We start from the raw sequence: 18,563 nt of genomic DNA, 5'->3' as shown, positions 1-18,563 counted from the left end.
GACTTAAGCAGAAACATCATGGATCCTCACGAGTGGAAATTAAATCCACAAGTCTTCAGCATGATAACGCAAAAATGGGGGTGCCCGGACATAGGTCTTTTTGCCTCCCCACTGAATTGCCAACTACAAAAATTCTGCACAAGGGCTTCTCACACACAAGCATGGAAAGTGGATGCTCTTTCGTTCAGCTGGAAAAGCCTAAAAGTTTATGCCTTCCCACCATTGCCTCTCCTATCAAAGGTACTCCTGAAAGCCAGACAAGAAAAACCACAGATGATCCTGATTGCTCCAGACTGGCCATGCCAACATTGGTACACAATCTTAAAGAACTTAGCTCAAGGCCCACCTTGGATTTTGCCTCAAATTCCACACCTTCTGACTCATAGGTTCATAGGTAGGTATAGGTTCATAGGGCTATCTCTGCCTGGCCGAGGCATTTACAAGCCTTATAGTTTGTGGCTTACGCCACCCCCTTTTAGTATGGGGAACTATACCCATTACAAAACAGTCGGATTCTGCACAGTCAGCTCAAAACCTTAAACCTGGCGGCATGGCAGATTCATTAGCCAAACAGACAACACCTCTATCTAAAGCTGTTATGGATGTCATTTTGGAGGCCAGGAGGCCTAGCACCAGGAAATCTTATTCAGAAAAGTGGAAGAGATTCTGTGCCCGGAACCAGGCTCAATGCCTTGACCCTCTTGTCCCAAACATTCCTCAGATACTACAATACTTAACTGAGATGCTGGACAAAGGACTATCCTTCTCATCCATTAAGATCCACGCCTCTGCCATCTCGGCTCATTACAACACAGATCCTCCTATTTTCTCTCATCCATTGCTAAAGCAGTACCTCAGAAGGGCTAAAAACATAAGACCGCCCCGGAGAGCACAAACGCCTACTTGGGACCTCAATTTTGTCTTGGAAAAACTCACTTTACCTCCTTTCGAGCCAGCCAATTCAGCAGAATTAAAATATGTATCAAGGAAAACTGCTCTGCTTCTGGCAATAACCTCAGCACGAAGAGTCTCAGAACTACAGGCACTAATGGCAGTGGAGCCTTTCATCATTTTTCACCAAGACAAGGTTTCTTTAAGAACAAGCCCTTCTTTTATGCCTAAGGTGGTATCCAGTGTGGCTCTTAACCAACCTTTTACCCAAATCCCCAGAATAAAGGGGAGAGACTTTTACACTCCTTGGACATACACAGACAGTTACGTTTCTACTTGGACAAAACAAAAACTTTCAGAAAAACTGAACAATTATTTGTATCATATGCTGCAGGATCACAGGGAAAGGCTATTTCAAAGCAGACCATTTCAAAGTGGATAGGACACTGTATCCGGTTCTGCTACACACAGCATGGGAAACCTGTACCTAGTAACATTAGACCACATTCCACCAGGGCAACTGCCACTTCCACTGCCTACCTTAGAGGAGTACCTACCAAAGACATTTTGGAAGCTGCAACTTGGAGTTCAGTGCACACCTTTACCAAGCATTACCACTTGCCTCTTTATTCTAGATCCAGAGCTGGCTTTGCCACTGCAGTGCTGCAGGGCCTCATAGCCACACCAAACCCTCTATAGAACCAGCCACCCTGACTCAGCTTTGGGATTCAACCCAAGTGTAATGACTGCAGCAGTGAAACACGATGAACATAGTACAGTTTTGTACCTACCATAAATGTAGATGTTCGAGTGTCTTCACTACTGCAGTCCTGGGTACCCACCTGCCATCCCCTCTTTCTTACCTGGGTCATATCTATACCTTTCTACACTATACTACCTATGTGGTATATTTGCAGGTTACTGAAGGTTTTATTTTTACCTTATTGTATGTTTTATTAGCAATATGTATTGCCTACCTTTTTGGGGGCACCTGACATCTGGGGCAAGAAAAACTGAAGAAAATGGCATCGGCTGCATCTTGTATAAACCTGACGCACTGACGTCAGGGAAGAAGCGACCAACGCCGGACCAAGACTTTGGAACTCTGGCCGACTGCGGGACCGCCTGACGGCAGGATAACCCAAGTGTAATGACTGCAGCAGTGAAGACACTCGAACATCGACATTTATGGTAGGTACAAAACTGTACTTTCTTTTTTCAAAGGTAGAGCTAATATGTTGGTAAATTAATAAACATACTTTTTTTTATAAACTATCTGTTGTCTTTAAGAGGTTGCTTAAGGGAAGTATATACAAATCATAAAACAACTGTCTGACACTCTACAAACTGTGATTAAGCAATTACTTGTAGACAGGAGAGGGCATGAGGTGGCTGTATTAGCTGGGGTTGCTTCATGGGTGGTTTTCTATTGTAGTTCTGAGGCACGTTAGTCTTGCTAATGTTTAATTTTTAATGTTATTAATTTTGTGATGTTTTAGTGTAGTTAATTAGTTTATAAGGTTTATAAGTTTTGTTATGTATTTGTTGCTTTAATATATAGATCTCTACATTTGGGACCATGTTTGTCAGTAATGTTTTAGTGTAGTTAATTAGTTTATAAGTTTTGTTATGTATTTGTTGCTTTAATATATAGATCTCTACTTGGTCGACTTTTTTGAAACAGTCACTAAGGCCATTGATGAGGGCAAGGCAGTTCACACAGCCTACCTTGACCTTGCAAAAGCCTTTGACACAATACCCCACTCGGGCATCATAGACAAACTCACCAGCTTAAATGTAAACCCATATGTCACAAGATGGGTTGCAAACTGGCTCAAGGACAGAACCCACAGGGTCAGAGTTGCTGGAGCTATGTCAGACTCTAAGCCAGTCACAAGCGGTGTCCCACAGGGCTCAGTCCTGGGACCCCTCTTGTTCGGCATTTATTTTTCCGAGGTACAGGCAAACATAGGAGGATTGTGGCTGACAAAGTTCGCAGATGACTGCAAACTGGGTGCCATAATTGATACTCCAGCGGACACAAACATCCTTCAGAGAGGCCTCATAGAAACGGATAATTGGTGCCAGAGCCATGGCCTTAAGCTGAACGCCAAGAAATGCATAGTCATACCCTTTGGGAAAAACAAGGTACCGACAAATTACCACATAGGCGGTAATCCATTAAGTACGGAAGAGGTAATCAGGGACCTAGGGACCCAGGTTGACAGTAACCTCTCATTTGACACTCACATTGCCAAAGTGGTTAGGAAGACCTTCTATATTGCCCACCTTATCATGAAGGGTTTCACATCTAGATCAAGAGAGGTCATTGTGCCCTGTACTCTTCTCTTATCAGGCCAATGATTGAGTACAATGCCCCATTTGGGATGTATCTCACCCGACACCTGCAGCAGTTGGAAAGACCCCAAAAGTTCCTCACCAAGAGGATAAAGGGTCTTAAACATATGTCATATGCTGCCCGACTGAAAAACTCCAGCTCTATTCAGTCGCATACCGCCTACTCAGAGGTGATCTGTGCCTGACGTACAAGGCCATGTCCAATCCTGAATTAATGGACATGCTCCACCTCAGAAAATCCAAATCCATCAGAGCCACGAGAACAAGTGACTTAAACCTCAACACAGAAATAAATAGAATGTGCTGGAGGGACAGATTCATAACCCAGAGGCTCCCTACACTCTGGAACAGAATCCCAGTCCATGTTAGGCAGAGCTCCTCACTGACTCTATTCAAGAGAAATCTCGACGAGTGGATGGGAGATCGTAAGTTTACCCCGGGGGTCATCTCTGTGTCACTACTAGACAGAGGCATAGTAAACTAAACCCTAAAAGGGCGTAGTATTCTCATCCTAAGGGGTGGTGTAAGCCACATACACTCTGGCTAGGCTTATAAATGCCCTAGGGCAGATAGCCTAGTACGAACCTATGAACCTATTAGTTTATAAGTTTTGTTATGTATTTGTTGCTTTAATATATAGACCTCTACATTTGGGACCATGTTTGTCAGTAATGTTTTAGTGTAGTTAATTAGTTTTTAAGTTTTATGTATTTGTTGCTTTAATACATAGATCTCTACATTTGGGACCATGTTTGTCAGTAATGTTTTAGTGTAGTTAATTAGTTTATAAGTTTTGTTATGTATTTGTTGCTTTAATATATAGATCTCTACATTTGGGACCATGTTTGTCAGTAATGTTTTAGTGTAGTTAATTAGTTTATACGTTTTGTTATGTATTTGTTGCTTTAATATATAGATCTCTACATTTGGGACCATGTTTGTCAGTAATGTTTTAGTGTAGTTAAATAGTTTATAAGTTTTGTTATGTATTTGTTGCTTTAATATATAGATCTCTACATTTGGGACCATGTTTGTCAGTAATGTTTTAGTGTAGTTAATTAGTTTATAAGTTTTGTTATGTATTTGTTGCTTTAATATATAGATCTCTACATTTGGGGCCATGTTTGTCAGTAATGTTTTAGTGTAGTTAATTAGTTTATAAGTTTTGTTATGTATTTGTTGCTTTAATATATAGATCTCTACATTTGGGACCATGTTTGTCAGTGATGTTTTAGTGTAGTTAATTAGTTTATAAGTTTTGTTATGTATTTGTTGCTTTAATATATAGATCTCTACATTTGGGACCATGTTTGTCAGTAATGTTTTAGTGTAGTTAATTAGTTTATAAGTTTTGTTATGTATTTGTTGCTTTAATATATAGATCTCTACATTTGGGACCATGTTTGTCAGTGATGTTTTAGTGTAGTTAATTAGTTTATAAGTTTTGTTATGTATTTGTTGCTTTAATATATAGATCTCTACATTTGGGACCATATTTGTCAGTGATGTTTTAGTGTAGTTAATTAGTTTATAAGTTTTGTTATGTATTTGTTGCTTTAATATATAGATCTCTACATTTGGGACCATGTTTGTCAGTGATGTTTTAGTGTAGTTAATTAGTTTATAAGTTTTGTTATGTATTTGTTGCTTTAATATATAGATCTCTACATTTGGGACCATGTTTGTCAGTGATGTTTTAGTGTAGTTAATTAGTTTATAAGTTTTGTTATGTATTTGTTGCTTTAATATATAGATCTCTACATTTGGGGCCATGTTTGTCAGTAATGTTTTAGTGTAGTTAATTAGTTTATAAGTTTTGTTATGTATTTGTTGCTTTAATATATAGATCTCTACATTTGGGACCATGTTTGTCAGTAATATTTTACTGTAGTTAATTAGTTTATAAGTTTTGTTATGTATTTGTTGCTTTAATATATAGATCTCTACATTTGGGACCATGTTTGTCAGTAATGTTTTAGTGTAGTTAATTAGTTTATAAGTTTTGTTATGTATTTGTTGCTTTAATATATAGATCTCTACATTTGGGACCATGTTTGTCAGTAATGTTTTAGTGTAGTTAATTAGTTTATAAGGTTTGTTATGTATTTGTTGCTTTAATATATAGATCTCTACATTTGGGACCATGTTTGTCAGTGATGTTTTAGTGTAGTTAATTAGTTTATAAGTTTTGTTATGTATTTGTTGCTTTAATATATAGATCTCTACATTTGGGACCATGTTTGTCAGTAATGTTTTAGTGTAGTTAATTAGTTTATAAGTTTTGTTATGTATTTGTTGCTTTAATATATAGATCTCTACATTTGGGACCATGTTTGTCAGTAATGTTTTAGTGTAGTTAATTAGTTTATAAGTTTTGTTATGTATTTGTTGCTTTAATATATAGATCTCTACATTTGGGACCATGTTTGTCAGTAATGTTTTAGTGTAGTTAATTAGTTTATAAGGTTTGTTATGTATTTGTTGCTTTAATATATAGATCTCTACATTTGGGACCATGTTTGTCAGTGATGTTTTAGTGTAGTTAATTAGTTTATAAGTTTTGTTATGTATTTGTTGCTTTAATATATAGATCTCTACATTTGGGACCATGTTTGTCAGTAATGTTTTAGTGTAGTTAATTAGTTTATAAGTTTTGTTATGTATTTGTTGCTTTAATATATAGATCTCTACATTTGGGACCATGTTTGTCAGTAATGTTTTAGTGTAGTTAATTAGTTTATAAGTTTTGTTATGTATTTGTTGCTTTAATATATAGATCTCTACATTTGGGACCATGTTTGTCAGTAATGTTTTAGTGTAGTTAATTAGTTTTTAAGTTTTATGTATTTGTTGCTTTAATATATATCACATTTGGGACCATGTTTGTCAGTAATGTTTTAGTGTAGTTAATTAGTTTATAAGTTTTGTTATGTATTTGTTGCTTTAATATATAGATCTCTACATTTGGGACCATGTTTGTCAGTGATGTTTTAGTGTAGTTAATTAGTTTATAAGTTTTGTTATGTATTTGTTGCTTTAATATATAGATCTCTACATTTGGGACCATGTTTGTCAGTAATGTTTTAGTGTAGTTAATTAGTTTATAAGTTTTGTTATGTATTTGTTGCTTTAATATATAGATCTCTACATTTGGGACCATGTTTGTCAGTAATGTTTTAGTGTAGTTAATTAGTTTATAAGTTTTGTTATGTATTTGTTGCTTTAATATATAGATCTCTACATTTGGGACCATGTTTGTCAGTAATGTTTTAGTGTAGTTAATTAGTTTATAAGTTTTGTTATGTATTTGTTGCTTTAATATATAGATCTCTACATTTGGGACCATGTTTGTCAGTAATGTTTTAGTGTAGTTAATTAGTTTATAAGTTTTGTTATGTATTTGTTGCTTTAATATATAGATCTCTACATTTGGGACCATGTTTGTCAGTAATGTTTTAGTGTAGTTAATTAGTTTATAAGTTTTGTTATGTATTTGTTGCTTTAATATATAGATCTCTACATTTGGGACCATGTTTGTCAGTAATGTTTTAGTGTAGTTAATTAGTTTATAAGTTTTGTTATGTATTTGTTGCTTTAATATATAGATCTCTACATTTGGGACCATGTTTGTCAGTAATGTTTTAGTGTAGTTAATTATTAGTTTGTTATGTATTTGTTGCTTTAATATATAGATCTCTACATTTGGGACCATGTTTGTCAGTAATGTTTTAGTGTAGTTAATTAGTTTATAAGTTTTGTTATGTATTTGTTGCTTTAATATATAGATCTCTACATTTGGGACCATGTTTGTCAGTAATTTTTAGTGTAGTTAATTAGTTTATAAGTTTTGTTATGTATTTGTTGCTTTAATATATAGATCTCTACATTTGGGACCATGTTTGTCAGTAATGTTTTAGTGTAGTTAATTAGTTTATAAGTTTTGTTATGTATTTGTTGCTTTAATATATAGATCTCTACATTTGGGACCATGTTTGTCAGTAATGTTTTAGTGTAGTTAATTAGTTTATAAGTTTTGTTATGTATTTGTTGCTTTAATATATAGATCTCTACATTTGGGACCATGTTTGTCAGTAATGTTTTAGTGTAGTTAATTAGTTTATAAGTTTTGTTATGTATTTGTTGCTTTAATATATAGATCTCTACATTTGGGACCATGTTTGTCAGTAATGTTTTAGTGTAGTTAATTAGTTTATAAGTTTTGTTATGTATTTGTTGCTTTAATATATAGATCTCTACATTTGGGACCATGTTTGTCAGTAATGTTTTAGTGTAGTTAATTAGTTTATAAGTTTTGTTATGTATTTGTTGCTTTAATATATAGATCTCTACATTTGGGACCATGTTTGTCAGTAATGTTTTAGTGTAGTTAATTAGTTTATAAGTTTTGTTATGTATTTGTTGCTTTAATATATAGATCTCTACATTTGGGACCATGTTTGTCAGTAATGTTTTAGTGTAGTTAATTAGTTTATAAGTTTTGTTATGTATTTGTTGCTTTAATATATAGATCTCTACATTTGGGACCATGTTTGTCAGTAATGTTTTAGTGTAGTTAATTAGTTTATAAGTTTTGTTATGTATTTGTTGCTTTAATATATAGATCTCTACATTTGGGACCATGTTTGTCAGTAATGTTTTAGTGTAGTTAATTAGTTTATAAGTTTTGTTATGTATTTGTTGCTTTAATATATAGATCTCTACATTTGGGACCATGTTTGTCAGTAATGTTTTAGTGTAGTTAATTAGTTTATAAGTTTTGTTATGTATTTGTTGCTTTAATATATAGATCTCTACATTTGGGACCATGTTTGTCAGTAATGTTTTAGTGTAGTTAATTAGTTTATAAGTTTTGTTATGTATTTGTTGCTTTAATATATAGATCTCTACATTTGGGACCATGTTTGTCAGTAATGTTTTAGTGTAGTTAATTAGTTTATAAGTTTTGTTATGTATTTGTTGCTTTAATATATAGATCTCTACATTTGGGACCATGTTTGTCAGTAATGTTTTAGTGTAGTTAATTAGTTTATAAGTTTTGTTATGTATTTGTTGCTTTAATATATAGATCTCTACATTTGGGACCATGTTTGTCAGTAATGTTTTAGTGTAGTTAATTAGTTTATAAGTTTTGTTATGTATTTGTTGCTTTAATATATAGATCTCTACATTTGGGACCATGTTTGTCAGTAATGTTTTAGTGTAGTTAATTAGTTTATAAGTTTTGTTATGTATTTGTTGCTTTAATATATAGATCTCTACATTTGGGACCATGTTTGTCAGTGATGTTTTAGTGTAGTTAATTAGTTTATAAGTTTTGTTATGTATTTGTTGCTTTAATATATAGATCTCTACATTTGGGACCATGTTTGTCAGTGATGTTTTAGTGTAGTTAATTAGTTTATAAGTTTTGTTATGTATTTGTTGCTTTAATATATAGATCTCTACATTTGGGACCATGTTTGTCAGTAATGTTTTAGTGTAGTTAATTAGTTTATAAGTTTTGTTATGTATTTGTTGCTTTAATATATAGATCTCTACATTTGGGACCATGTTTGTCAGTAATGTTTTAGTGTAGTTAATTAGTTTATAAGTTTTGTTATGTATTTGTTGCTTTAATATATAGATCTCTACATTTGGGACCATGTTTGTCAGTAATGTTTTAGTGTAGTTAATTAGTTTATAAGTTTTGTTATGTATTTGTTGCTTTAATATATAGATCTCTACATTTGGGACCATGTTTGTCAGTAATGTTTTAGTGTAGTTAATTAGTTTATAAGTTTTGTTATGTATTTGTTGCTTTAATATATAGATCTCTACATTTGGGACCATGTTTGTCAGTGATGTTTTACTGTAGTTAATTAGTTTATAAGTTTTGTTATGTATTTGTTGCTTTAATATATAGATCTCTACATTTGGGACCATGTTTGTCAGTGATGTTTTAGTGTAGTTAATTAGTTTATAAGTTTTGTTATGTATTTGTTGCTTTAATATATAGATCTCTACATTTGGGACCATGTTTGTCAGTAATGTTTTAGTGTAGTTAATTAGTTTATAAGTTTTGTTATGTATTTGTTGCTTTAATATATAGATCTCTACATTTGGGGCCATGTTTGTCAGTAATGTTTTAGTGTAGTTAATTAGTTTATAAGTTTTGTTATGTATTTGTTGCTTTAATATATAGATCTCTACATTTGGGACCATGTTTGTCAGTAATGTTTTAGTGTAGTTAATTAGTTTATAAGTTTTGTTATGTATTTGTTGCTTTAATATATAGATCTCTACATTTGGGACCATGTTTGTCAGTGATGCCATTTTTCTTTTTGCTAGTTTCAGTCTTTGTTTCTCCTAATTTTAATGTATTTTCGTGCGTTTGTTAACCGAGTAAGTCCCATAGCCACAAGTGTCCTTTTTTGGGGGTGACCTGGAGGACTGTCTGGTTAAGTGACTTGCTCAGAGTCGCACTGTAGGCAGTTGGAGGTGGGGAGGGATCAAGTCCTGTACCCTTGGCTACATGAAGCAAATCATTAGCAGTTTGGAGCCTTAAGCCTTTGCACTAACTACCAGACAATTTCATTTATGTGTTTGCTTTATGTTTATGGAGTTTGTGTATACATAGGTTAAATTTCTTCTTAGTGTGAATGCGGCTGCATTATTACATGGTTAGTGACATGAGTAGATCAGTGTTTGGCCTGTCTTCACATAAAAGAGTGAGTGCCCGTTTAATTAGATTTGCAAGAAGCGTTAACATGTGCTTAAAATCAAGAAATGCAGAGAGACTAGCAGTTTGCATCTGGAAGGAGACTGCGTGAGCTGCTGAACTTTGTGTGAGAAGAAAAAAATAATATTTTTGGGCCTAAAAGTAGGAATATTGTTTATAATTAAGGTCAGTGCTGTGCAAATCTTAGACTTGCCAGTAGTCAGAGGCTTGATTCTACTAACTGGGCAGTGAGAGAGAAAGCCTGCAAAATAAGACCCTGCTTTCTGATATGTTGGAATTAATTATGGTTTAAAAACCTTCATCCAAGTTGTGTTGAAGATGATGCATCCTTTTTAAACTATTTCTGTTTAACTAAGGAAGGGAAGCAGCTGTTGTTATGAACTCTGGAGATGAGTAAAACCAGTTGTGTTCTGCTTCCACTCTCAAGTCTAAAATGGGAAGCTTTGGTTTCTAAGGGGTGAATTATCTGCTGTGAGCAGATAGTGCATTTGTCCGTATTTGCTAACTGGTTTAGTGCACTGCTCCTTGTGGAGATTTTTCAGATTTGGCGTTGGACTAACCACTGCTTAAGTGACTTGTTTAAAGTCTCACTGTAGCCAAGAAGAGGCTGAGGAACTCGAACCCTGGACTAGAACTCGGCTCATTAACATCTGTTAGCTTTGATCCTATGTCTGCCAATACTCAATACTCTACTCACATTGTGTTAATGAACTGTTCATTCTGCTACCTTGAAGAGGTGTACAGAGAAATTTTGTCTCTAGTGTAAACCTTTTGCTGTATTCTCTTTGATGCACACTAGGCTGCGTTTCGTATTAGAAGAGTCTTCTTGGGGGGAGGGTGTATTAAGCACTTGTCTGTAAGTGTACATGTGCATGCACACATGCCCCTTATGACAAAAGGAATACCATATTTAGAATCACTGCAGAAGAAGGATAGTTTCTCACTGGCTTGTTGCAGGTGGTCTTTGTTCACTAGTCTTACACATGCACACAAACTTGAACCCGTATTTAAAAGGGGTGGAGTACTGTGCCAAAGAAACCACTGATGATGTCAACGAGTGCTGCACTGACTGTGTCTTGGTGCTTTGTGTGTCGTTTTGTAAAACCTGTTGCTCAACAGCAGTACCATGTCTGGCTTAGAAACTAATTAGACCATGTCTGGCTTAGAAACTAATTAGATAAGTAGCAGTTCATTTTAGCATTGTGTAATTTGCAACAGTGTTGCCCATTTTATGAGTCACTGCTTGTAAAGACTGTCACATTGAAATAGGAAAAAAAGTAACCAAACCATTGCTTCTGGCATTATTTGAATAATTGAGATTTTAGAAATATTCTGCTTTACTTTCTCTTCTTTTTGACTTTGGCATTTATGTTAATCAGGGTTCAGAAGATAATTTGAAACAGAAGAATGACATGATAAGTCAACTGGAAGAGAAGACCAGTCGTATCAGTGCAATGATGAACCAGCTGGAACAAAGGTAGCGTTTCATGTGCTTGGATGTCTGCTATCATATATGCTTTGTTTAGGAGCATTTTTTTTTTTTTTTTTGCACAGGTGATTTTGAGTTTCGTCATCTAAGAATTCTTCTTACAGAACTGCTGAGCTTTCTTGGTCTGCTTATTGTGTAAGGTTTTACAGAAGCTTAGCAACAGCAATACTGTTGGTGAGAAAATAGAAATGGCAGCAAAAGTGGAAACACGTTTGGAGATAGTTCTGTCAGGAGATGTAGCGTGATTTGAAGTGTGAAAGAAACTGAGAAAACTGAGGCATACTGTAACGCATTGTAAGTAACTTAAGGAACAGGACAATAGTGCAGATGTTCTTCGTGTTTCACTGTTGCAGTCATCACCTGTGGGATGTTCATCATGTTACACTGCTGCAGTCATTACACTTGGGTTATCCTGCCGTCAGGCGGTCCCGCAGTCGGCCAGAGTTCCAAAGTCTTGGTCCAGCGTCAGTTGCTGTCGCCTCCTCCCTGACGTCAGTGTGACAGGGGTATATAAGATGCAGCCGACTCCATTTTCTTCAGTCTTTCTTGCCGCGTGGTGCCCGAAGCAAAAGCAGTTCGCAAGTGCCGGTCGGCCGTCTCCTGAGATTTTCATTCCAAATCCAGAACCGAAGTCTTCTACAAAGCTAAGTACCCCATTGGGGAAACTTTTTCTTGCCTCAGACCGATGTCAGTAAAAGTTAATAACTGTATTTCGTGTGGGAAGCAAATACCTCATAAGGATTTCCATTCCTATTGTATCCCATGCCTAGGCCCTGACCACAACATTACTGGTTGTTGGTTTTGTGCTAGTTTTAACACGCGCACTATTAAACGTCGGATTGATTTTGCCCGACATTATTTTGGCAGAAAATTCAATTATACCATGCCGTCGGAACTTCCGACGACCGGAATACACAAAAAGCGCAAAGACAAGGATAGGCACCCGAGGCCCAAAACTGACGACGAAGCCTCTTCTAGGCCAGTCACCAGTTCTCCAGTTTTCAGCGAGGCGCCTTCGCAGCCCATGACGACCGCTTCTGTAGAACCACAAGCCGCCTCTGACTCCCACGTGGAGATGGCTGGGCCTTCGGACGCACAAGCTCTTCAGCCTACCGAGACTAACCTTTCAGAGGGATCCGGAGTAGCTGAGCAACCCACAGCTACAGAGGGTGTCTTTAGACCTACTCAGTTAAGCATTAAACCCTCAGCTAAGTCTAAGCCTCCTTTAAAGTCAAAGAAACAAATTCAGCATTCTCCAGGACAGGCCTCCATGCCTAAGAAACAAATGCTCAAAATGGCCGAAGACCTAATTACTCTGATCAGGGGGTCCCATCCCCCTCCTGATAAAAGGCTTAGACAGGATGCAGACTATGACTCATCCGACCAGGTGTCCATCTCTTCTGATTCATCCTCAGACTTAGGATACTCTTTACCCCCTTATGAGGATTCTGATGCTGAGGAATCAATTCCATCAGCCTCACCGCCTGAGGACTACTCCTTTGGGGAAACCCTACATACCATGAGGGAGCATTTCCACTGGAAGGGCCAGGATTACTCAGAATCCAAGAAAAGGCTCAGAGACTTCCTTTTATTACCTCAACACAGACCCCTTGCTATTCTGCCAGTGTTAGATATTGTCGATAATGTGTATACTGAATCCAGCTTAAATCCTGATTCCTTACCTCCAGCCCCTGTTAAACCTGACAGATACTACAGAGTCCCTGACTCACATAAATTTCTGTATAAAAGCCCTATCGCTGACCCTGAAACTATTTCTCAGGGACCCAAAGGAGTTAAGGCCTCATCAGCCAAGAATCCAGTTCCCTCTGACAGAGATTCCAGAATATTAGACAGATGGGGAATGAAAGTATATACGTCTGCAACTTTAGCAATGAGAGCCTTAAATTGCCAGTTTCACATGCTAAAATTTCAGCAATTTTTACTGTCTCAGTTAAAACAAAAAATGCTTCCAGAATCAGATCCTCCTAATTTCAAAGAAATGCAGGATTTATTGCATGCAGCTGAACAAGTGGGAAAGCATACTTTGCAATGTGGTTTTGATTCTCTAGAGGCCTCCTGCCGAGCAGCAGTTGCAGGCTCTGGTATTAGAAGACACGCTTGGTTAAAAGAACATACATTACCAAATCATGTTAAAGCAAAATTGTTGGATGCACCTTTGTAGCAGGATGTGTTATTTGGAGTTAAGGCAGAAGAGGTATTAAAGAAAATGGAGGACAAGGCAAAATCTATGGAAACGGTGAAGGATTTCTTACAGGTTCAGCCTCCTAGATTTAGCAGAAACTGGCCAACTAAGAATTGGTCCTTTCCAATTACAGACAGACCTCAAAGGGGAAGATACAGATGTCCAAGAGGTAGAGGTCAAACACAAGGTCCTTACAGGCCTCGACAATGGGTTGCATCAGGCCAGAAAGAAGGGGAAGACAGGCCACAACCATATAAAAAGCAGCTCCAGTGATTTCCCACTACAGCTGCCAAACAAATCCGTCTTGGCAGCCCCCTTGGGAGGAAAACTGGCACTCTTCTACCACAATTGGCAAATGATTACCAAAGACAAATGGGTTATCAACATTGTATTTCAAGGTTACAGGTTCCACTTTCACACTCTGCCAAGGTTGAAAGGAATGCCAAATCTGCCACCAAATCAATGGGCAGAGGCTCAAAAACAAATTACAGCACTCATGGATATGAGAGCTATTCAAAAGGTACCATCACAGGAGCAAGGACAAGGATTTTACTCAAGACTCTTTCTGGTACCCAGAAAGGACAAAGCCTGGAGGCCCATTCTGGATCTTTCATCTCTAAACACTTACCTGGATGTTCCGAAATTCACAATGTTAACATTATAGCAGCTTCTTCCCATGCTGGGCAAGAAAGCTTGGCTTGTGACTTTGGACCTCAAAGAGGCATACCTGCATGTCCCTATCAGACAAAACTGCAGAAGATACCTCAGATTCATAGCTGGTTCAATGTACTACCAATTCTCTGCACTGCCCTTTGGCTTATCTACTGCGCCCAAGGTCTTCACAAAGTGCCTGGCACCAGTAATTGCATTTTGCAGACAGAAAGGAATTCAAATTTATCCGTACCTGGACGACTGCCTGATTCAAACAGAGAGCAAGGACACTCTTGTAAAGCATCCGGCGTTTGTAAAAAAGTTATTAAGTTGCCTGGGGTACACAGTAAACGAAAAGAAATCAAAACTAGTGCCCTCACAAGAGATTATATTCCTGGGTGCCAGCTTGAACACAACGGCCCAGATGGCTTATCTCACGCCAGACAAACAAGGACAACTGACTCAATACTTTCAATTGATGGCAACAAAGACCCAGCTCCCTGCAAGAAAAATTCTGCAGGCCTTGGGTTACATGGCATCCTGCATATTACTAATTCCATATGCCAGACTGCATATGAGGAAACTACAATGGTACCTAAAGAATGTATGGTCTCAACACTGTCAATGTTTGGAAACAGTTATACCACTGATCCCTTGCCTTCAACAGGAGTTTCAATGGTGGGCTCAAGCTTGTCACCTCAACAAGGGACAGCCTTTTACACAACCCACAGCCAGGCAGACACTGACAACAGATGCATCGGATTATGCCTAGGGAGCACACATGGCAGGCAAATGTATTCAGGGCACGTGGCCCGCAGAACAAAGGCATCTTCACATCAATCAAAAAGAGATGCTAGCTGTACAAAATGCACTTATAGCTTTCAAGGACCTGCTGCATCCAGGACAACTACTCCTAAAGACAGACAACACCACAGTTATGTGGTACATAAACAAGCAAGGGGGCACTCACTCCTACCCCCTATGCAGACAAACTATGACCTTATGGAACACAGCTATAAACCTTCAAGTTCATCTGCAAGCGCAATTCTTGCCAGGAGAGAAAAACACACTGGCAGATGACTTAAGAGGAAACATCATGGATCCCCATGAATGTGAGTTAAATCCATTAATATTCAGAATGATAACACAGAAATGGTGGAGCCCGGACATAGATCTGTTTGCATCCCCAATAAACTGCCAGCTGCAAAAATTCTGCACAAGGAGTTACCATCCACAAGCATGGAAAGTGGATGCCCTCTCATTCAGCTGGAAGAACCTTCAAGTGTACGCTTTCCCACCACTACCTCTCCTGCCAAAAGTGCTCATAAAAGCCAGGCAGGAAGAGCCAAAGATGATCCTGATTGCACCAGACTGGCCACGCCAGCACTGGTACCCAATCTTAAGGAGCTTAGCACAAGAACCACCCTGGATTTTGCCTCAAATCCCACAACTGCTGACTCAGCACAACAAACAAATACTACACAGCCAGCTAAAGACCTTAAACCTAGCTGCATGGAAGATTCCGTAGTCAAGCAAGCAATGCCTCTCTCCAAAGCTGTTATGGATGTCATTCTGGAGGCCAGAAGGCCTAGTACCAGGAAATCCTATTCGGATAAATGGAAGAGATTCTGTGCCTGGAACCAAGTTCACAGCCTTGACCCTCATGTACCAAACAGTCCTCAGATACTACAATACTTAACTGAGATGCTGGACAAAGGACTCTCCTTCTCATCCATCAAGATCCATGCCTCTGCTATCTCTGCTCATTACAACACGGATCCACCAATTTTCTCTAATCCTCTGTTAAAACAGTACCTCAGAGGGGCTAAAAACATAAGACCACCCCGTAGAGCCCCTACTCCAACTTGGGACCTCAACTTTGTTTTGGAGAAGCTCCTCCTTTTGAGCCAGCCAACACAGCAGAATTAAAATATATCTTTTGGAAAACTGCTCTGCTTCTGGCAATAACATCAGCACGAAGAGTTTCAGAATTACAGGCTCTAATGGCAGTGGAACCTTCCCTCATTTTCCACCAGGACAGGGTGTCTTTACGAACTAACCCTACTTTTATGCCAAAGATGGTATCCAGTGTGTGGCTCTAAACCAAACTATTCACCTGCCAACTTTTTATCCTAAACCACAGAATAAAGGGGAGAGACTACTGCACTCTTTGGATATTCACAGGCAGTAATGCTTTACTTGGACAAAACCAAAGCTTTCAGAAAATCTGAGCAATTATTGGTAGCATATGCTGCAGGAGCACAGGGAAAAGCCATTTCAAAACAGACTATTTCAAAATGGATAGGACATTGTATACATTTCTGCTACACATACCATGGAAAACCTGTACCTAGCAGCATTAGATCTCACTCCACCAGGGCAACAGCCACTTCAACTTCCTACCTCAGGGGAGTACCAACCAAGGATATTTTGGAAGCAGCAACTTGGAGTTCTTTACACACCTTCACCAAGCATTACCATCTGCCTCTATACTCTAAATCCAGAGTTGGCTTCGCCACTGCAGTGCTGCAGGGTCTTATAGCCACCCCTAATGCCTTATAGGACCAGCCACCCTTCCTCAGCTTTGGGATTCTACCCAAGTGTAATGACTGCAGCAGTGTAACACGATGAACATAGTACAGTTTTGTACCTACCATAAATGTAGATGTTCGAGTGTAGACACTGCTGCAGTCCAGGTTACCCTCCCTCCTTCCTCTCTTACTGGCTGGTACGTACCTATGTCTTCTACCCTTACTACCTATGGGGAGTATTTGCTGGTAGCTGTAAGTTGTTTTTTGCTTCTCTTATGTATGTTTTATTAGCAATTGGAATTGCCTACATATTTAGAGGCACCTGACATCTGGGGCAAGAAAAACTGAAGAAAATGGCGTCGGCTGCATCTTATATACCCCTGTCGCACTGACGTCAGGGAGGAGGCGACAGCAACCGATGCCGGACCAAGACTTTGGAACTCTGTCCGACTGCAGGACCGCCTGACGGCAGGATAACCCAAGTGTAATGACTGCAGCAGTGTCTTCACTCGAACATCTACATTTATGGTAGGTACAAAACTGTACTTTATCCCTGCTGTGGTAGCTCTCGGCCAGCCCGAATACCAGAGTTAATGCTTTTCTGCGTCAGCTGCTGTCATTTGCTGACTGATGCCAGGTTGTCAGTGTTATAAAGCAAGGCAGCCGATGCCATTACATCAGCCTTTCTTGCTGTGGAGCGCATAGCAGAAGCAGTTCGCAAGTGTGCTGGTCGGTTGCTACCAGAGTTTGAATTACTGCTGAAAACGTCTAAAGCTAAGTACCCCATTGGGGATCCTTTTTCTTGCACTAACCGATGTCCGAAAAAGTTAACAATTGTCTCTCCTGTGGAAAGCAAATCCCACACCGAGACTTACATTCATACTGTGTCACTTGTTTAGGCCCAGACCACAACGTCCCCCGTTGCCAGTTCTGTGCCCTCTTTAAGACGAGAACCATTCGTCGTAGAACTCTTATTGTAGCCAGGTATTTTCGTCTTACGTCTTTGCATTCTGAAATGGCATCAGCCAACAATCCGTAGACATTCTGAAAAAACGTAAGGATACAGATAGAGACAGACCACACAAGGCTAAACCTTCTGATGACCCTACAGCTAAGCAGGTTGTCAGTTCTCCAGAATTTAGTGAGGTGCCTTCGCAGCCCCTATACGATACCTGCGCAGGCTTCTACCAAGACCCTTTTGGAGTCTGGTATGACGCAGAAATCTTCTTCGTCTTCTGAGTTTTAGGTTGTCTCTGCCTCATTTGGGTCCTGAGCTACGATGCAGGCACCAGCTTCCGAGGATCTTTTCGCACTACCAAATCTAGACAAAAATGACATCTTCTCATCCGACAACTGTTTCTTTCAGACCGATGGATACTCTTAGACGCAGAAGCAAGGCCACTCCTAGGAAATCTACCTCTAGCCACCATCTTACGCCTCCTCCACCACCCCAATCTCAAATGCTTAAAGTGGCGGAGGATCATATCTCCTATATCAGGGGTAGTCAGGCCACAACTTCTAAAAGGAAAAGAGACCTTTCTCCTGAAATGCTGACAGAACAGGATTCTGAGGAGTCTGATTATTCAGATTTTGAAGAGGAACAACAACCTCTGACTGCTTATGAGGATTCAGATGCAGAGGAATCCATTCCTTCTGCCTCCCTACCAGGAGATCTTTCCTTTGGTGGAAAACCTTCACACC

The 18,563-nt window shown here is 38.5% G+C and overlaps 1 protein-coding gene across 3 annotated transcripts in view; it reads left to right on the top strand.

Moving 5' to 3' along the window:
* Positions 1-18,563, top strand: part of RUFY2 (RUN and FYVE domain containing 2) — a 2,497,315-nt gene that overhangs the window by 2,010,884 nt on the left and 467,868 nt on the right. For all 3 annotated transcript variants that reach the window (XM_044055761.1, XM_044055762.1, XM_044055763.1), the window contains one exon: positions 11,368-11,465. In XM_044055761.1, the coding sequence (XP_043911696.1) occupies positions 11,368-11,465 (98 nt within the window). The remainder of the gene's footprint in view (positions 1-11,367; positions 11,466-18,563) is intronic.

The sequence above is a fragment of the Protopterus annectens genome, chromosome 14.part0 (assembly GCF_019279795.1).
Source record: "Protopterus annectens isolate FY-2018-M chromosome 14.part0, PAN1.0, whole genome shotgun sequence".
Taxonomy (NCBI): domain Eukaryota; kingdom Metazoa; phylum Chordata; order Ceratodontiformes; family Protopteridae; genus Protopterus; species Protopterus annectens.
The sequence above is the reverse complement of the archived record's forward strand: the minus strand, read 5'-3'. Positions and strand labels throughout refer to the sequence as shown.